The following is a 21,383-nucleotide window of genomic DNA, read 5'->3' on the forward strand; positions in this document are numbered from 1 at the left end:
TTGGGAGAATTTATCATTTATTCCTACTCTCTGCTTTCTGTTCTTTAATCAGTTACTGATCCCTAAGAGGACCTCTCTGATTTCATCACCTCTAGGTTTGCTCAGGAATTTTTGGTGAGGGATTTTATCAAATGCCTTTTGGAAGTCCAAGTAAACCATGTCTACCAGATCACCCCTGTCCACATGATTAGTGACATTCTCAAAGAACTCTAAAAGGTTAGTGAGACAGGACTTACCTTTGCAGAAACCACATTGATACTTTGTCATCAGGGCTTGTGTATTGGCCCCAGGAGCGTAGCCAAGTCATTTATAGTGTTAGAGGGGCCTAGAGATCCATAATGCTTGCTTAAGTTCATTATTGGTGCAATTCCCAAGCTAGTAAGCCTCTGAGCATGTGCAGATGAGTCAAAAGGCTGACAACTTCCTTCTCAGTGCATTCCTTATCTGCCTGGGAAGCAAAGTTTGTTTACAGGTAGGGAAGGCGGAGAATTCCACCACTGACCCCAATGAGGCTGGATTCTAAAAAATTTGGCCCCCGGGAGTCCGTGTAGGGATGTACGAAAGTCACTTACCTTTTCGCAGGGGTGCTTCGCGGTGGGGGGGAAGCGCTTCGCTTCTCCCCCCAAAGTTCAGGCGAGGGGGGGGAGCCGTCCCGCCTCGCCCAGCCGAAATTCAGGCCGGCGGGGGGAGGCTTCCCACCTCGCCCGGCCGAAATTCAGGCCGGGGAGAAGCGCCCCGTCTCCCCGGCCGCAAAACAAAGTCTAAAAAAAAACAACAACCCCGTGATAGGCTACGTAACGATTAACGTAGCCTATCACGGCTAGATTTCCAAAGTCAGCCGTGATAGGCTATGTAAATCGTTACGTAGCCTATCACGGGTGACTTTGGAAAAAAAAAAAGCACGTACGCAAATGGCGGCGGCCTATGGGCGCCGCCATTTGCGTTCCTTATTTGGTCCCGGTAGTCTACGTAAAGATTTACGTAGACTATGCTGTAGTCTACTTATTTGGTCCCAGCGAAAATAAGGGAACGCTATTTGCATTGCCCTTATTTTCGCCGTAGTCTACGTAAATCTTTACGTAGACTAGATGTGCCAAAATAAGGAACACAAATGGCGGTCCCCATGGGAGCCGCCATTTGCGTACGCGCTTTTTTTTTTTCAAAGTCACCTGTGATAGGCTACATGACGATTTACATAGCCTATCATGGCTGACCTTGGAAATCTAGCCGTGATAGGCTACGTAAATCGTTACGTAGCCTATCACGGGTGTGTGTTTGTTTGATTTTTTACTTTTCGCGGCCGGGTAGACAGGGCACTCCTACCCGGCCTGAATTTCGGCTGGGCGAGGCGGGGCGCCTCCTCCCCCTCGCCTGAACTTCGGGGGGAGAACCGAAGCGCCTCCCCGCCACTGCGAAGCAAGCTGCGGGACGAGGTAAGTCCCTTTCGTCCATCCCTAAGAAAGCGAAGAGGATCTAAAGAGCCTCTTGTTGAGGGTGAAACAGGAGAATGCAAAAGCTGGTTTGAAACTCAACATTAAAAAAACGAAGATCATGGCATCTGGCCCCATCACTTCCTGGCATATAAAAGGGGAAGAAATGGAAGCAGTGACAGATTTTATTTTCTTGGGCTGCAAGATCACCGCAGACGGTGACTGTAGCCATGAAATTAAGAGACGCTTGTTCCTTGGGAGGAAAGCCATGGCAAACCCGGACAGCATAGTAAGAAGCAGAGACATCACCTTGCTGACAAAGGTCCGTCTAATCAAAGCTATGGTTTTCCCAGTAGTAATGTATGGCTGTGAGAGCTGGACTATAAGGAAGGCTGAGGCTGAGTGCCGAAGAATTGATGCTTTTGAACTGTGGTGCTGGAGAAGACTCTGGACTGCAAGGAGGTCAAATCAGTCCATCCTAAAGGAAATCAACCCTGACTGCTCATTGGAAGGACAGATACTGAAGCTGAAGCTGAAATATTTTGGCCACCTAATGCGAAGAGAAAACTCACTGGAAAAGACTCTGATGCTGGGAAAGACTGAAGGCAAAAGGAGAAGGGGACGGCAGAGGATGAGATGGCTAGATAGCATTACCGATGCAATGAATATGAACTTGAGCACACTCCGGGAGAGAGTGGAGGACAGGAAGGCCTGGCGTGCTATGGCCCATGGGGTCATAAAGAGTTGGACACGACTTAACGACTGAACAACAACATTTAGTTTAGAAAAACGTCACCTGTTGATTTCATAAGAGCAGGCAGTCTAGGCCAATTTCTTTTCCAATCAGTTGGCAATCCTAGAATACACTTGAAGGTGCATCTATTTTCAGATCACCTGTCCTTAAGAGCTGAAATATGCATGCTCTATAAATACAAACAAAGCAAAAATTATAGGTCCCTACTAAATATGCTGACTCACAAAATGTGAATGGAGGAAGGGGGAAGCATCATGAAACTGTTGTGGACTGGGTAGGTTGCAAACCAGATGATACATCTCTAATAGTGAGTGCTTGAATCCTTTCATTTCACAATCATTCACACTCAATCATTCTGAGCCTTATGTGGCGCAGAGTGGTAGGTGGCAGTATTGCAGCCGAAACTCTCCCCACGACCTGAGTTCGATCCTAGCGGAAGCTGGGTCCCAGGTAGCTGGCTCAGGTTGACTCAGCCTTCCATCCTTCCGAGGTCGATAAAATGAGTACCCAGCTTGCTGGGGGAAAGGTAGTCATGACTGGGGAAGGCAATGGCAAACCACCCCGCTATAGTCTGCCATGAAAACGCCAGTGAAAGCAGCGTCCCTCTAGGAGTCAGCAATGCTTGCACAGGAGGAACCGTTCCTTTCCAATCATTCTAGCTCTAATCCATTTTTATTTTGTCTGTTCTTGCTCTGATGTTGCAGCAGCCTCTAGTGGAGACATTGCAGGCTGGCTTCTCTTTCAAGCCTCTTTTCTGCTGCAGTCTGCGAATGGTCCTCAGTAATGCCAAAGTGTGACTGTGAGATGGTCACTAAGCTCACGGGACGTGGTGCAGGTACAGTAGCAGAGAGGAAAGTCGAACTTACCTACCTCACAGGGCTGTTGTGATAAAATGAGAAAGGCTTCGTGTATGGCAATGTGAGCTCCTTAAAGGAAGGGTGGGGCACAAATGAGATAAATACTGGGACTCAACACTATGAAATGGTGTTATATGAAGCACAGTCCTCTTAGTTTAAGGAGCAGGGGAGTGTAGCATATTATCTGTGATTTGTCTCCAGTCACATATTATATGGACGAGTTGTAGTAAGCCCTGCACTGTGGTTGTTCCTACTGTACTACCACCGTATATGGCACCAGCAGGTAGTGCCTTTCTTTGGCTCTAAGATGCAAGACAGCCCATGTACAAGACACGCAAGGGGGTGACATTCCGCAGAGGAAGAAGCTCTTGAACCATGTGAAACCTTCCCTCCTCTTAACCCCCAACAGCTGAAGTTTGGGATTGCAGATCACATCCTTTGAGCCCACTACTTCCCATCATCCTACACTGATCTGGGAAGAAAAAACGGGATTTAGGACAAGCTACTGTTTTGTCCCAATGAGGTTGCCCTATGTGTGATTTAGGAGCAGGTCAGAAATTCCCTGTTCTTTTCCTCTTCTAATTGTGCTGTGGCATTAGTGGTTCAGTCCACAGATCCAAGCATGCTATTACATCATGTAAGCATATCCACATACCCTGTGGAACAGGTGGCTGGTGTTGCATCGGGCACCTCAGAAGAAGCATCTCTTTAGAAGTACCCTCCCCGCAAATTCAGTTAATCTGAGAAATACACTGTTAAGCAGTCATTGTAGTTAGGCATCAGATTAAGAGAGAGGATAATACATAAAAAGTTGCAAGACACCATATGCCAGAGAAACAGATCAGGGTGTCAGAAAAATGGCACCATTTCCAGAGCAATCTTTAATTCACAAATTCTTGTATTAAGGGATATCCAATGTGGTGTTCGGTTATGGAGAATAAAGGATTTCAACAAAGGTGTAATGTTCTTCTGTTGGACCATCTTCCATTGATATACGTTGGAGTTCTACATAATATGTAATCAAGAATTCCCCCACCACACAAATAACTGTCAACACAATCATGTATGTAAAGCACTGAAATTTAAGTCCTATTGAGTTCTATGGGCCCTTCTCCCAGGTATTAAGAGTGCTATTTGCATCACATATAAGAATATAATGGACCATATAAAAGTATCAAAGTAACTTTAGGGGACACTCTCTCCTGCTTGACATGCTTTATGTCCAAGGTCTCTGAAATTCTGTCCTCGGATTGTTCTGCCTAATTGCTCTTCCAATGTTTCTATAAGAAGCTCTTCCTCTGTCTCTCCGCTGCTTTCTCCTGTGGTTCTGTCCTTGACCCTCTGGTCTGCACAGTGTCCCTGGGTGACCTCATCAAATCCCATAGCTTTCAGTACCACCTGTACACAGATGACACCCAGCTCTACTCTCTACTTCCAAACGTTCTCCCCATCCCCTCCCACATCTCCAGTTGCCTCTCTAATATTTCCACTTGGGTGATTCATCATTGCTTCAAACTAGGGACGTACGAAACACCTACCTGGCTCTGCGCCGGGCAATCCGCGGTGGGGGGGAGGCACTCCGTCCCTCCCCCCGGAATCCTTGATGGGGGGGGAGGCAATCCGGTCCTCCCCGCCGGAATCCTGCCCGGCCGGCTCCGCTCTGCAGCCAAGCCGCAGAGCCGCCAGCCGGCTCCAGCCGCCTGCAGCCGGACATCCGGCCGCTGGGCAGCCCTGCAGGGACGCAAATGGCGGCTGTCATAGCTGCCACCATTTGCGTCCCTGTATTGAGCCGTGATAGGCTATGTAAATATTTATATAGGCTATCACGGCAGGGAGAAAAACCCCAGCGTACGCAAATGGCGGTAGCTGCTGCCATTTGCGTACACTGGGTTCCCCCCCCCCCCGCCGTGATAGGCTACGTAAATACTTACGTAGCCTATCACGGCCTCCGCAGGGACGCAAATGGCGTCCGTGCATTAGCCGTAATAGGCTACGTAAGTATTTACGTAGCCTATCACGGCTATGAAGACGAAGCGAATGGCGGCCGCAGGACGGCCGCCATTCGCAAAGCAGTGCGGACGGGAGCAGGTAAGCGCTCCGTTTTGCGCGCCTTTTGTGGGTTGGGGGCGGCGGGGACTTCGTTCCGCGATGGATTTTGGGGGGCCGAATGCACTGGCATTTGGCCTCACCGAGATCCGTCACAGAATTCTCTGACATCCCTACTTCAAACACAATGCATCTAACTTCTCATCCTTCCTCCAAAGCTATCCTCTCCTTGTACAATTTACTTAACTATTGACAATGCCCCCAGCCATCCTGTTCAGCTGGCTTTACCTTTGACTGCTCTCTCTCCTTTGAATATGCGGAACAATCTATTGCCATGTGTTTGCCGGTTTTGCCACCTTTCCCTGTACAACACTGCAAAAATAAGGATCTGATTCTTTGCTCATTCAGCAAAAACTCTGATTCATGCCCCAGTCATGAATGCCTTGGTTATGCGTTGTCACCTTGACTACTACAATCTTGGGCCCCATACATCTATCCAGCATTCTAGATTTAAATGCACAGGTTAATGATATGCCACTTGCTGCATCCAGTTATAAGGAAAAACAACATAATTAGAATGTTAGGAATATTTAATCCTTACACAAGTACTGAGACTTTCTTCAAGTGAACAAAATACAAAAGTATGTATTTCACAGTGCATCAAGTACAAGCGGTGAGAAAACCACATTCATATACATGAATGCAAGACTTCACTACATTACATTATCAAAATGTTGCACAGAAATAAAATAGAATAAAAAATAAAATAAAATAAAAATAAAAATATTATGTATAAAAAAAATAGCCCCTTTGACCTGTACACGTAATCTGATCAGCATCATCTTGACATTCTTTTGCTTTGAACATAAATATTATTCATAAAATAAGTATTTAATATTAAATAAATGGGTTCTAGAAGACTCTTAATTCACACATGAAGCAGCGTAGGGTCTTTTTCAGTATCTGTAGCAACTTCTTCATAGTTTCTGCTTGCAGCAAGTCTCCGCCTCTCGTTCAAGTACCTGTGAAGTTTACAGAGAGAAGGAGCATCTTTAGGAGAGTATAAGATACATTATAGGCAATGGGATCTACCAGTATCCACTGAACTAATACCTCTTGTTTCTTCAGACCATTAAGCTGGTAGAAGAACTCCATGGAGAAAGGCAGAGGAGAGACCATGGATGAGTGGGGTCCCCTGTTCTGTCATTGCTCCGTGGTTTTGCCTCTGCTCCATTTTCCATCCTGCTTGCCTTGTTTAAGTTGGAGAATTTTTAAAATTCATGCTGGCATTGGGGCATGCAATGTTTGTGGCAGTTTGGGGTGTTTTTTTTGTTTTACCAATGTGCATTGATAATATCCAGTTGTACCAAGATTTCATTTCATGCAGTGTTTTAATGAATGCACATATGCATTCACATACATTATAATAGTAACATGTTAAAAAAGGATAGATGTGAACTGAAAACTGTGGCAAATTGCACATGTGTAGTGGGCTGAATAGAAATAAAAAACAAACTCATCCAGCAATGCTATTCTTCTAGTAAGAAGTTCAAATGGGAAGAATTCCGTAAGCACCCTTGGGGAGAGTTACTACAGTAAAGACCTGTAGTAACCCTCCACATAGGAGTGCCACTTTTTAAAAGCTGACTTTGCTGCTGTCCATTTAACAGCATCTTAACATGCAGATAGCAGGTGACGCTTTTGTGATTTTATGTTCATACCAGGAAAGGTTTCACCTAGTTACTTTCTGCAGGTCACACTGCTGATAAAGACACAAAAGCAAAGGCAGGGCAGATAAAACTGTGTTTCAGGACAAAGAGATGCAATGTTTTTATGAACATTTAGGGTTGGATCCAAATTTAGAAATACATCGAGCAGACCCATTGAAATCAATGGGACTTCAGTCAGTCATGTCTAATTTAAGTTCCACTGATTTCAACGGGTCTACAGTTAAGTATGACTGGATCTCACCCTCAGTTGCAGAGCTGGTCATATTTCAAAAGTATAAGCTCTTCACAGGCTTATGGGTTATGTTTCCCTGCAGGGTCACTGCATACATTACAGAGCAACAAACCCAGGTTTGCAGTACAGTTTAGACACCACAAGGAGCTACTGCTGATCCCAGATCCCTCAGAATTATGCCCATATGATACATACGTTTGCTGCATTCACCTTTATGATTATTTTGGCGAACAATTAAAAATATAGCGTGAAATTCCCTAATAGGATCTGCAAAAGTAACACAGCTGTGTTACATGAGCTACGGTTGCACTAACGCTCTGGAGGAATAATATGAAAACAGAGGGGGGAGGGCAGTGGTAGTGTGTGCTTACCATGCATAGGAGAAGTAGATGGCAACTGAAACTGCAACGAAGCAAATCAGACCCATGAGAACGGTCAGTGCCAAGTATTCATTGCTCAGGGGCTGTTGGACAAGCTCCAAATTGGAATGCTCACACCGGGCACCAAAATAGCCTCTATCACACCTGCAATGGGGAAGCAGGGAAAGAGAACGTGTTAGACACATTCCTATATTCTGGCCTCAAACAGACTGCAAGCTGAGAAAGCACCAGAAGAGGAAGGGTTACACAAGCTGTGTTTGCACTACTGACTTATACAGGTTTATGGTAATTCCCCAGGGAATCTTGAGATTCCCAGGAGTCTTTGAGGAATACCATAACAATTAAATTGAAACAGGTTTGTCGTGCAGATTCACCCGCAGTGCTCAGAAGGTGAATGTAAGAGTTACATTCCTATATGGTTATCCCCCAAACACAACATGGTTATTATACTCCAAACTAATTATAGTTTCTTTTATTTGGAAAGAAAAACAGAGACTACGTCTTCCATGCAGTTACTGCTGGGCTGTTTGTCCAGGTTATGTGACATAGGGCACAATCCTATGCATGTTTAGACAGAAAAAAGTCCTACACTTCCCAGTATTCCGCAGCCTGCACAGTGGACTTTGTAGGATTTAAAACAAAACCACTCCTTATAAAAAAACAGAACTTTGAACAGATATACAATCTCCTTAACTAAATAAAGAAGCACAGCAATCCTGCAACAACACAGGCAGGGGTAGATCGTCACTTGTAACAACAGATCCAGTCAGTACAAGGGATGGAGCAATAGCAGCAACTACAGAAGAGGTCAAAGCCAGCCAGAGTTGTCTGTATTGCTTTGCTTTACCATTTAAGACACGGGTGGGCAACTTGTGGCCCTACAGATGTCTTGGCCCACAACTCCAATCATCTTCACCATTGGCTATGCTGGCTAGGGCCAATGGGAGTTGTAGGCCAAACATCTGGAGGGTCTCATGTTGCCCACCCCTGATTTAAGGAACAGGCAAACTCCCGCACATTTCCTACGTGGTAAGTTGTTCGTCTGTATTTGCTCAGTGAAGAGAAAATTTAAAATCAGCACCGAACTTGAAGACGCTAGCCCTGCTCCTATTGTCCTGGACAGCAGCCTAACAGGCAGAAATTAACCAGGTGAAGCCTTCCTTGGTATAGAGACAAGAAGAACATCACCTCTGTACTTTCTGCGCGCCAGTCTGCCATTTAAAGCACAGCAGAAGTGGCAATCAAAAAGATGGCCACCTTACTTGGACAACTGTGCAAAGAAATGAATTATTTTATTATTCCACAGCTTCTTTCTTACTTGCAGGAGTTCTTCTTCAGATCCACGAGGTACATACACTGCCCATTCAAGCAGTAGTTTTGCATGTCAGACTTGCAGCTTGTGATCACAACTTGAGCCACACGTGGGCTATTTTCTGTTCGAACTACAATAAAAAGAAAGAAAGAGTAAAATTGTGGTACTGGCTTTGGGGAGGGACCACAGCTCAGTGGTCCAGCCCATCCTTGGCATGCTGAAGGCCTCACGTTCCATCCCAAGAATCTCTAGATGGGGCTGTGAAAGAACCCTGCCTGGGAGCCTGGAGGACAGCCACTGCCAGTTGGTCAGGAGGAGGCACTATTGAGCCAGATGGACCAATGGTTAGAGAAGGCAACATCTTGTGTTCTCATTTACCGCTTGCTTATCTCCGTTTAGGGCCAGCTTGTTTTTAGAGCTAAGGATGAGCCTTTCTCTTACTTACATGAATTGGAAGAAAGCCAGAAAGGTGCAGTGGATAGAGCTGGGTTAGGCCTGGGGAGGCCAAGGCTTAGCCACAAAGGCTCATGCGGGGCTTTGGGCCAGTCACTCTCTTCATCTCAATCCAACCTACTGGGAGCAGGGGGAGAGCATTTGTGTGCTACTCTGAGCTTCTTGGTGGAAGAGTGGAATATTTTAAAAACATAACACCGAATAATCTAAAAAGCTAACTATTTTCGGATGTTCAGTTGCCAGGATATGACCTTGAGAAGCCAAAGGATTTTTTTCACTGAGAATACTGAAGACCAGATAAAATGGGAAACCATGTTAATTTCTTAACAAGATTTGTTTCAGCTACAAATTCACTATGAATAGGTGACCACTTCAAAAACCGCTCTCATCTCAAGACCAGGGGAGTGTCTCCGTGACAACAGAAGGAGACGGAAGGAGAAGCCAATCGTGGCTTACTTTTCAAGGAGCCGGCTTTGGTCTGCGCAGGGCTCCATGAGCACGTTTATCACAGTCACTTCACAGAATATACTTCTGGGTGGGGAGGGGGGTCGGAGTGAACATCATCTGACTGGCAGGGGCTGCTCAACCAATAAGAGAGGCTCCCCCCCTCCAGGTGCTCCCTCTTTCTCCTTTGAGAATAAGAGGGGCTCCCGCACATTCAGGGGACAAGCCTCATTGATCACAATGGGAGTTACTTCTGAGTAGATACTAATTGTTTTGTACTGGGAAACACCGAGGCAGGGGACAGGAGCAACCTCCTTCTCTCTCTCTCTCTCTCCCCCCTACTTCCTTAAATAAACAATCCTTTCCAGACCACAGTGTTCTCGCTGCCCTGCTGCAATTAATCAAAGCTTCGAAGCTTCGACATCAAGGCTCTCTAAATGTGTTATTTCAGTTCATGGGAATCTCAGTGCATATTTCAGGAACAAGCCTCATTGACCACATAGGGAGTTACTTCTGAGTAGACACACATATGTTTGTGCTGGGAAAGAGGGAGGGGAAACCAGTCCCCTTTCTAACCCGATGCTGCGCAGGAACGAAGGTCTGAATTAGTTACTTCTGACGGCAATAAACCAAACAACACAGAATCGCAGTTTGGGGAAAACGCTTTACAGCCTTTAGGGAATTAGTGCTTTAAAATGGGTTATTTCAATTGTGGGGCATCTCCGGTGTGCACATTCAGGGGATAAGCCTCATTGAGCACAATGGGAGTTACTTCTAAGTAGATACTAATTGGTTTGTGTTAGGAAACACAGGGGAGAGGAAACACCCCTTGACTGGGGTCACAGTGAAAGGCACACCCCTGGGCAGGGCTAGCATACCCAAGGTCAGTGCAGGGGTTGGGGGACACAACAGCCATACCGGGGAAAACCTGACTTAAAGAAAAGAATTGGACTTTAAGTAGACTCAGGAAATCCGTTTTTTCCCTGATAAGCCCTGGGGTGGCTGCTCGATGTCCACAACGTCATGTATCCCTAATGACCTCCAAACACAGCCAGCTCAGAGTAAATTGCTCATGGACAATGCCCCCTGGATCTGACCAGATGTTCACAATTTTGGTACCGCTATACCAGGGATGCAGATTTTCCGACTAGGGATGGAGGAGAATTTCTCCACGAATCTCCGGGAGGCCGAATGCCAACGCATTCGCCCCCCCGAAATTGGTGGGGAAATTCTCCGCCGGCCCCCCTCGGGATGGGACTTACCGTGGCCGAATGTCCCTCTCGGCGGCGGGTCCCGGCGGCGTTTCGGCGGGAGCGGCGGCCGGTCTCCCGACCGGCTGCCGCCGGCACCATTGCAAAAAAAAAAAGTAAAGTAAAAAAAACACACACACACACCCGTGATAGGCTACATAACGATTTACGTAGCCTATCACGGCTAGATTTCCAAAGTCAGCCGTGATAGGCTACGTAAATCGTCACATAGCCTATCACAGGTGACTTTGAAAAAAAAAAAAAGTGCGTATGCAAATGGCGGCGCCCATGGGGCGCCGCCATCTGCATTCCTTAGTTTGGCACGTCTAGTCTACGTAAAGAGTTACGCAGACTACGGCGAAAATAAGGGCAACGCAAATAGCTCTTTACGTAGACTAGACGTGCCAAACTAAGGAACACAAATGGCGGCGCCCCATGGGCGCCACCATTTGCATACGCGCTTTTTTTTTTTTTCAAAGTCACCCATGATAGGCTATGTGACGATTTATGTAGCCTATCACGGCTGACTTTGGAAATCTAGCCGTGATAGGCTACGTAAATCGTTACGTAGCCTATCACGGGTGTGTGGTTTTTTTTTTACTTTACTTTTTTTTTCCACGGCCGGGGAGCCGGGGCACTCCTCCCTGGCCTGAATTTCGCCGGCGAGGGATGGGGCGCCTCCCTCCGGGCCTGAATTTCGGCCGGGCGAGGTGGGGCGCCTCCCCCCCTCGCCTGAACTTTGGGAGGAGAAGCGAAGCGCCTCCCCCCCACCGCGAAGCAAGCTGCAGGACCAGGTAAGTCCCTTTCGTCCTTCCCTGTTTCCGACCCACAGGCCTAATCCGGCCTGCAGAGGTTCTGCATCCAGCCTGCAGAGCCTCCTTAAATCCCCACTGGAGGAATCCCCACTGTTATCGCCAGTCAGATCTTAGGCAATAGCGGAACTGAAGCCAGCCAAGTCCTTTTGTGTGGTGTGGGCTGCCTCCGTAGGAACAACACACACTGTGGCACCTGGAGGAGCTTCTGCTTCTCCCAGTGCCAGCTACGTCTTTCTCCATGCTGAGAGAGGCACGGAATTCCTTGCCTTTCCCAGCAGGGAGGATGGCAAAATGGATGGGGCAGGGCGAGGATATCAGTGGGTGTGGCCTTTCATCCAGCACACAGAAGGCCTAGTGGTGGGCCCGCCATAACATGATTCTGTACCCCTGGGTACAGAATAATAAATTGTGCTATACAATAATGAAACCTGTTATTTAGGGCACAATCCAGCTGAAACGTTTCCTGAACAAATTGTATTGGAAGGAAGGAATGGGAGCTCCCCAAGAATACTGTAATGCTCAGGAGATCTTCCAGGGATGTCTTTAAGCAGTTAATGATGTTATGCTTAAAGCATATAGTGCCATCAACATACATGGCACATTCCAGAGTAATTTCATCAAAAAGAGCCCCTGCCCCAAGGAACACACAATCTAAATTTTGACAAGAGGGAGGGGTGGTCAAGGGAGTAAGGTGTAAGAAGGGACACAAATGTCATTCAACATACTGACCCTAATGGTCCATTTGAGCCAAGCAGGCAGAGACAGACACCTGTGGACATTCTGATAATGTTTTCAGTATCTTATTAAATGTTAGAGAATCAAACTCACCCAGAGCAGTTGTACAGTTATCAGTTTCATTTAATCCACATAATGGGATCACTGTTGTACCAAGAACAGCTTGAAATAGGTGCAAGCCTGCAAAGAAAAAAGGTGTCCAGTTAATATAGAGACATGGGGAGGGGAGAAGCTTCCCGAATTCTTTCCAGCATTGAAAAATGTGATCATTTTGCTCTGGCAGAACTCATGCCATCCTGCTTTTAGAACTGAACAGTTCGCAAAACATGAGGCTCCACCTGTGCCAATACCACTCCTGCCTGTGCTTAAAATGCCAACGCTACCCCAGCTCTGGTTGAGAAATGATTCACTCTCAATATCATTTGCAATATGCGTGCGTGCGTGCGTGTCTGTTTGTGAAATGCAAGTGGAAAGCAGAAATGCCACACAGTGGGCATGCCCAAGGGAACGATGGCCGATCAGGATTCCCTGGCGTATGTCCACTGCACCTTTCCACAGGTTTACAGCCATGCATTTTCACTTCACACTTGTTTGTTGCACAACCATAGGTGCTTGAAGCAGCAGACACCCTTGCCATGTAAAGTGTGAGAGACGGCTGATCTTTGAGAAACACACATAATTCATTTCAACATGAACATAATTAATGCCGATTAGATTTAATGGGAATTATGGCACTGGAATGTATTGACGACCATCTTTATTATCCCAGGATATATCCACAAATCAGAACATAGGTTGGAAAAACTTTTTTTATATACGAGTCTAGACTTTTCGAGGTACATAGAGATATTATCCTCAGTGGAAGGAGCCATGCTTCAGTAAATCTTGAGTACAGATATACAGCAAATCGACTCTAGTGGGACTTCAACACATCTGCAGAGCCATCTCGGATCCAGTCTAGGAATTCACATATCAATCCAATTAAAAGCCACAGTAAAAAAATGGAAAAAAGTATGTCATATTGGTTCATGTAATGTGATAGGTCTATTATATTCATGTGAAAGAAAATCTTACATATATCTGTCAATTACCTATTTTGAAATAAAAGGGTTATTTGCATTCTTAAAGACTGCATGTGCTATGCATTAAATATTGTTTGAACTGTGGGGCTATAGTGGCATGGTTCATTGACAACCGTAAAGACTTAACAGGAAGATCATATGGAGGTTGAAAATTGAAACAAAGGCAGCAGCAACTCTTGTTCGTAAATGAATAAGAATTTTCCAAGTTTCAAGGGAATCCAAGTCACTGCTGGAAATAATGACTTGGCAGCTAAAATGCTTTTGCTGACTCAGCACAAGCCATCACCCTGCAACTGAATAAAATCGACACCACACAATACCAAAGGTGGCTTTTGTGGAAGGGTATTACTACAAGCAGCAAGGAGGGTACCCTGCAAGAGAATGCTGTACGGAAAAGTCCTTTCAATATGGAACTGAGGACTAGTTTGCGCATCATTTGCTTTCTCTACACATTATGGCTAGCGGATTAATGTGTGTGAACTGAATCAACTGAAAAGCATTTTGCCTTTGAAACAATCCATATGTATTAATGGAAGTTCTGTGTGTGGTGTATGGTTGGTGATGGGCTGATCGCACATGTGAAACATCACTTGATGCCTCAGACATCAGCTGATGAACAAGACTGTGGAAGGATGGAGCTGACTGATTTTTTATCCTGATGCAATCATCACAAAAGGGGCCATGCTGGAACCTTCAGGGATGCTGGTGCCGTGGGGGGATGCGCTGCTGGGAATGTTTGCTCAGTGGTAGAGCACCTGCTTTGTATGCAGAAAGTCCCAGGTTCAATTCTGGGCATCTCCGGCTAGAGCTAGGAAAGAAACCTGCCTGAAAGCCTGTAGACACTGCGGCCGGTCAGTGTCGACAATACTGGGCTGGATGTACCAATGGTCTGCCTCAGTATGAGGCAGCTTCCTATGTTCCCAGAGGAGGGGGAGCAGGGAAGGGAAGGCACAGATACTGAAAGTCATTCCAGTTCACAGCAGGTTCTTTCCAGTAACAACTGCAGCCAAACAGGCAGTCACTGAAATGCCAAGTGTCCAAGGGTGCTTGGTGTGAACACTTTCCCACATTCTCCTCTCTACATTTCCTGGCTCTAACCCAAAGCCGCCTTCCTAATCCACACTGCTTTCCACTTATGTCCCAGTGACGTCAATGAGAGGGCAAAGGAGATCCTGGGTATGGATATTGTACTGTGGAGCAGAAAGGACAGTCATCCCTTTAATCATTACCCGTTTGGAAGTTTAACCCGCCCGTGTCTTTCATTGCTCTCAAGTGCATCAAAAGCCAAGACTGAAGAAGGTGGGGCTATATTTGCATTAATACTGCTACTTGGGTCATTAAACAAATACTGTTATCTTTTATAAGTGAGATGGTGGATACTTCTTATGGCCTTACTGGAATGTGATGGTTATTGTTATTGCTGTGCCAGTGGAATGTTAGTGCAACACATATTCCTGCTTTACAGGAAAGTTAACATTGCTCTGTAGGCTACCTGTGCTGGAATGCAAGCACGCTTGCTCATTTGTGTCTTTATTAAGGAAAAAAAACCCTGTCAAACAGGGGAGCATGGTGGGATTTGGGGTTACAGACTTTCCGCTTCACTCAAGATTCGATGCTAGTCAAAGCCAAGAATGTCCTTGGGCAGGGGTTCCACTAAAAACGCTAGATGCCTGCAGGCAAAGAATTGGCTGTTTAGTTCACCAATGCGTGATTCAGCCCTATGCCACTGCCTCTTAGATCACACTTAGGATTGCCAGAACACAGTTGCCTCCTTTCTGTGCTACTCTTACAGGCACCCTTTCAAAGTCTTGACCTGGTGACCCCATATCCGTTTTAGCTTTTGTTCACACTCTCTTTCCTTAGGCCTCTGTCTCTTCTACGGAAGTTCTACCTGCTCTCCCCTCAGGTTCCTGCACCTCACTCCACTGCTTACTTGGTCCCTTCCCTTACGCCTCCCTGTCTGAATTTTCTATTCTTTGGGTCCCCTCAGTTTTAAGATGTCCTCTCAATCAGATTTCCAGTCCTTAATCTGCCACACACAGCTCCTCCTTCTATAGAACCTATGTGAGGTTTTAATCCCAGCCAACAACTTTTTCTTCCCTTAGCTGCACTGTGAATATTTGGTTGCCAACATCTTTATTTCTTGAGAAGTTGGAATGTTTGTGGATATAACACACCAGCTCAACCAACCAGTATGCCAGGCTGCAATGTCCCAAGCCCAATACAGTATACCTAAGTTTATGGCCCCACATACACAACTTTTTCCTGACAGCATGAGAGAGCATTTACATGTGACTAAGCTCCACAGAAGTTTTTAGGTAGTAATTGGGACTCAAGAAATCCAGAGTGGATTGTATCGATGACCAAGCCTGATCACCTACAAAAGATAATAACTGAATATATCACTCCTTTCAATAGGAAACTCAGCTGCTGAGTGCTGGCAGGATTGTATGCAAATAGAGCCATTGAGAAGCATGAGGGAGATATTAGCATGCCCAGTGGAACTCAAAGGTTTGCAAAACTACAAGCAATCTTTAGGGGGGGAAACCCCAAGGGGGGGGGACACAACAATAACAAAAAAAACAGCCAATGAGGACCGAGTATGTTCAGTTGCTGCAGAATACTGAATCTCTGCTGAGGTGTAGTGGAAAACTAGGGAGAGGAGGGACATAATGGAGTAGCTTGGAAGATAGCCTGGCTGGCTGGCTGGCTAAACAGTGCAACGTTTTCTGGCAGATCCCACTTTTATGCAGGTAAACATCACCTCAATTGGTCAGATGGGGGTTTCCCTCTGGAGTGTATAGATGCTATACTATGGAGAGTATAGATTCTATACCAATATTTGGTCATATATATGGGGCATATATTTGTAATAGAATTTTTACCCATGTACATTTGAACAGAGTCCATAGGATTGCTCTGGAGGGAGGGATGACAGGGGTGGGGTGGCAAGGGGAACTGCAAAATGAAGGAGTGGAAGACAGTTGGTCCACCATTCCCCCTTCTCATTGTCAAACTGGTGTATGTGGTTGGGGTGACAATGAGAAGGAGGAATGGTGGACCAACTCTCTTCCACTCCTTTGTTTTGCAGAGTGTGGCATTCAGTGAGTAGTATGGTGGGAGCTGCAGCCAGCAAATAGAACTCAACAGACCAGGAACTCTCTGGCCCAAGAGAGCTTGTTGTATGAGCAAACAATGTAGGCAAAGTTCTCCCAACTTATGTCAAGCATGATGACCCACATTCCTTGAATTTACATTTGGCTATAAGATGTGCCAAAAATATTCCCAGTAGCTGCACACCATGATCATAGCACCCAAACTGTCTAATCAAGAGTCTTTTCATCTCCTGTCTACATTTCATGCGTTGGCTCAGAATGTTGTATAACGGCTGGAATGTAAGGTGGTGGGGAATTACCTGGCTTGGCATAAAAAAACAGAAACTGAGCAGCTCCTGTTGAAATAGGTCTGGCAAGTGAAGAAACACCTGCCCTGTAATTAGGAGGTGCAGTTGAGTGGCTGTGTTTCCTTGAGAAAATCTCAGAATCACTAGGCAGAGGGTGACTGACACTGCAACTCTTGGGCCATTTAATAATAACTCAATTAACTAACTATTTGGGGGAAAGGCAGAGGTGGAGACCTGTGCAATACCCATTTCTGACATGTCACGGCAACTTCCAGAAGGCCCATCACTTCCCTAACTTATATTATATTTAAGACTGAATGTATATACTACAGTCAAATTACAAAATTGGGCTTGAACTTCCAGATAAAACAACAACAACATGGCACACAACAATAAACCTGTTAGCTAAGTTTCTGCTGCAGACAAACATCGGGGACATATTTATATAGTAGCCAGCTTCCAATGTTTTAGCATGGCCAAGGAAGAAGACTGGGCAGAGGGAGGCTGACTTGATTCTTAATAGACCAGAGTAGCTCTAGAGCACATCTCAGTGGTGGCCTGGGGAGCATCCTTTTACTTTCTCCCATAGAAGAGAATGGTTGCTATTCACTCCTATGGAGAAAAGAGGGAAACACACAGGCCTCTCATTACAGTGAGGGTCACTGTGGTGAGGCAAAGCCTGCCCTACATAGTACGTGGAACTCCCAGGGGTCCTGGCAATCTCCCTCCACCCATACGCCACCCATCAGAAGGACACACCTCTTGCTGGCCTGAAGTAATGATAATGGGCACAACCCAGCAGGAGGCTCTCCTGTGCAAGTCCCATTGAAATGAATGGTAACTGCACAAGAGCGTTGCTCATGTGCATTCATGCTTAACCAAATCTGCAGGCATTATAATTGTTACTGCAAGTAGAGACAGATTTGTGAATGGAATGCATGAAACTTCAATTGAGGCCAAATTTGTTCTCCTACAAGCTGTCAAACTTTCAGAGAAGAGACTACGAATTCATCTCTCTCTCAAGATACTAGCAAGAGAATCCTATATGCAAGGCAAAAACCATTTTATTAGTAGGAAACACATACGCATATGTCTTTCTGCTCACACAAACTTCGCTCTAAGGGGTCAATGCTTAACTGTACAATAACTATTACAAAGCATCCAAAGGTCCTGTAACTTTGGGCTGAAAAATTCCAGGGGGAGCGATTCTGTGATTCTGTGTAACCTCAGCAAATGTGATTTTTAAAACAAAACCAAGCCGTAGCAAGGGCTTAAAAGTGATCCTGGCTTCAGCTGCTATGCTGGCTGCAATCCTATCTAGATATTGCAGATATTGCCACAGTTAAGCCTGCCCTCATTACATCCAGACTAGACTATCATAATGTGCTACATGTGGGGCTGCCCTTGAAGACAGCTTAGAAGCTTCAGCGAATGCAGAAAGCAGACACCTGGATGCTGATGGGAAATAAGACCATATTACACCAATCCTGCACTGGCTGCCTATTTGCTTCCTGGCCCAATTCAAGGTGCTGGTATTGACCTTTAAAACCCTTAATGGTTTGAGAAAATATTGAATTTTGAAAGATAGCTTATAAATCACTTCAATACATACATGCAATGTAAAGACATTATTGTCTGGATTGAACAATTAAAGCATTAACCGTTTCCAAAGAAACACAGACTGTGTCTGAACATGGACCTGAACTTTGCCCAGCAGCTGCAAAATCCAGTTCTCTGGGTCAGTTTTGGAATGAGTGGAGCACCTGCTCCTCTGTCACTCCCGATTTTTCTGTCCAATGTCCTGCTGAAAGCTCCTGTCCCATCATCCTCGGGACAGCTGTCAGCTACATCTTACAGCAGCCTAGCCCACCTCTTTCTTATTCCAATAACAAGGTATTCCTGTGAGGCTGCAAATAACTATGCACACTTAAGAGGTTTTGTTTTGTCAGACCCAGTGGGACTTGCTACTGAGTAGGCATGCTTAGCGGGTTTCCTCTGTCTTTAGTAACCCAGCCAGTCAAATGGACCCCTGAACCCAGAACTGAGATCGAAGTCCATTTCAGTTCCGGATCGGAGGAAACCGATCAAATTCAGTTCAAGATCAGGATCAGGCACCGTATGGAGTTCTTGTCCATTCTGGAGCGGTGGGCGGAAAGCCCTTCGGCCCTGCCCCGTTGACACCTGCGTGTTTCCCGCTGTCAAAGGCAGAGCAGAGCCCGGCCAGAAGAGAGGCGGCCCCTGCCGGGATGCCATCGGCGGGTGAGGGCAGGGCGGAGAGCAAGCCGGCCAGCAAGCCGGGGCTTGCAGCTGCCAGCTTCCCGTCCGGGTCCCGGTTCGCTACGAGGGACGAGTCTGAGTCTCCCTCTCAGGGGAAGGCAGCGAGGCGGGTGGCGCCGATGTCGGCGCGGCGGTGCATCCGCTCGGGGTTTCGGCCAGGACCAGCCACAGCTCTGAAGGAGCTGTGCAAGGGGCTGGGCCCATGGGGGCCCGGGGCAGCACCCTGGATCGCGCCTTTATTGTTCCGACTGAAACCCAGCGCGGACGCAGCGCCCCGCGGACATCGGACGAAGGCGCGCCGGCGGCGGCGCCAGGTTCCCCGACAGTCCGCGCCTCTCCCCTGCCGGCGGAGGCCCTGGCCCGCCCGCTCTGCCGGACGGCGCGGCCGCGGAGCTGAGCCAGCCAGGGCGGGGCGCGCAGGGGCCGGCGGGCTTACCCAGGAACAGGAGGACGCGCTCGCTCTTCGGGGCGCTCCCGCGGGCCATCCTCGGTCCACCCGGCTGCCGCCGAACGCCGCGCACCGGAACTCGACGGGGGCGCGGAGAAGGCGAGCTGGCGGGGCGAGCGCGGCGGTCTCTGGCTGCGCCCGGCGGCCGTCTGAGGAGCGCCCCGGCCTTTCTCCTCCCGACCGGCGCGCCCTCAAGCTTTATACTTCTCCCGGTGGGGGCGGAGGCCGGGCCGCGGCGGAAGCTGACCCGCGCCCATTGACATGCAAAGGCCGCGAATTTCCATGCTGACGCAATCGGGTCCCCGCGGGCGGGGAACCCCTTCACCTAGCTGGCTGGCCTGGCGGCCCGGCGGCCCGGGCTCGGGCGCGCGCGCCGCTCTCTCCACCTGCCGCGCCGCCGCCGCACGCGTCGCGCTCGGCCAAGGGTCTCGCAGGGGAGGTGGGGCTGGGGGCTGCTAACGCCGATGCCGCCACGCAGAGCGAGCCTCCGTCTCCGGAGGCACAGTAGCTCCACTTTTCTAGACCCTGGACAAAGAGCGGGTGTGTGTGTGTGTGGGGGGTCCCCCATAATGTCCCGCCTGCAAGCTTCCCAGGTCACTGGGAACAGGGGGAACTTGGCCTGATCCTGCAGCGTTGCAGCGTTGTTCTTCTGATAATTTGTTGCCGAAGCTGGCCTTTGACTTCAGGAAGGCTTTTTGCTGATTGACCGTCTTGAGATGTGATTCTGCCCCAGCTCCTGTTTTCAGTGCCTCAACATTCAGCCCTGAAACATGGGAAGGATTGAGGCAAGAATGCCTCTGAGCCTGTGCAGTGTGCATTTTCTCGCCACTAGGGAATCACACCTATGGATTGGCACACGTGGTGGCTTTGAGGCCGACTCTCTTTTAAGAAATCATCTACTGTTTTCGTGGTGAACAAGGTCAGCCAGACAATCTGGAACATCTGGAAGTCTTTGGATGGAGAAGGAACTTCACAAGTGGCCATTAAAGTGGCCCTCTGTCAGCTGTCAGTGGGAAACATCTGGCTATTGGAAATGCCATGCAGAAAGCAGGAATGGCCGTTTAAAAATCAAATGTAGCATGTCTGATCAATATGTCATTTCATTTACAGAATGGAGAATCAAAAGCAATCTGTGTATCCCAGTCCTAAACAGAAGTAAGTGTCACTGTGTTGAGTGGGGCTTGCCTTTGTAACTCTGCAGGGGACGCAAGGCCCATAGCCAGCCTAAAAAAGTAGGGGGGGGCAGTTCATCTGGTTTGCAGGTTTTTTTAAGATAAAATTGTAAGCTGTTTTTTAATTATTTGTTTGTAAAAACATTTAAGGGGTAGAGAAAATTTAGGGAGGGCCAGCACACACACCCCGCCCCTACTCCTGGCTACAGGCCAGATGGGACTGCAAGACTTAGGTAAAGAAGAGCTGTCTGTCAATGGATTCAAGCCTCTGTTTCTTTCTTTAGCACAGGATGGGGAACCATAGTTGCCCTGAAGGTCGGATTGCCCCCCTGGCACTCCCCTCACCCCTGCTCAGGCCTCACCCCTTGACATAGAATCATAGAATAGTAGGGTTGGAAGGGGCCTACAAGGCCATCGAGTCCAACCCCCTGCTCAGTGCAGGAATCCAAGTCAGAGCATCCCTGACAGATGGCTGTCCAGGCTCATCTTGAACGCCTCCAGTGTGGGAGAGCCCACCACCTCCCTAGGTCATTGGTTCCATTGTCGTATTGCTCTAACAGTCA

At 47.4% G+C, this 21,383-nt stretch overlaps 1 protein-coding gene across 1 annotated transcript; it reads right to left on the minus strand.

The window, feature by feature from the left end:
• Positions 1-5,660: 5,660 nt before the first annotated feature.
• Positions 5,661-19,822, minus strand: EREG (epiregulin). Its single transcript, XM_084857455.1, has 5 exons — positions 19,637-19,822; positions 12,532-12,618; positions 8,748-8,871; positions 7,421-7,573; positions 5,661-6,109 (listed from the first exon to the last, which is right to left on the minus strand). Exons 1-5 carry the CDS (start codon positions 19,683-19,685, stop codon positions 6,016-6,018), a joined length of 507 nt encoding a protein of 168 aa, XP_084713581.1. The 5' UTR covers positions 19,686-19,822; the 3' UTR covers positions 5,661-6,015.
• Between the last annotated feature and the right edge of the window lie 1,561 nt (positions 19,823-21,383).

The sequence above is a fragment of the Heloderma suspectum genome, chromosome 5 (genome assembly GCF_057233095.1).
Source record: "Heloderma suspectum isolate Gila_16-S chromosome 5, 16-S_ref, whole genome shotgun sequence".
Taxonomy (NCBI): domain Eukaryota; kingdom Metazoa; phylum Chordata; class Lepidosauria; order Squamata; family Helodermatidae; genus Heloderma; species Heloderma suspectum.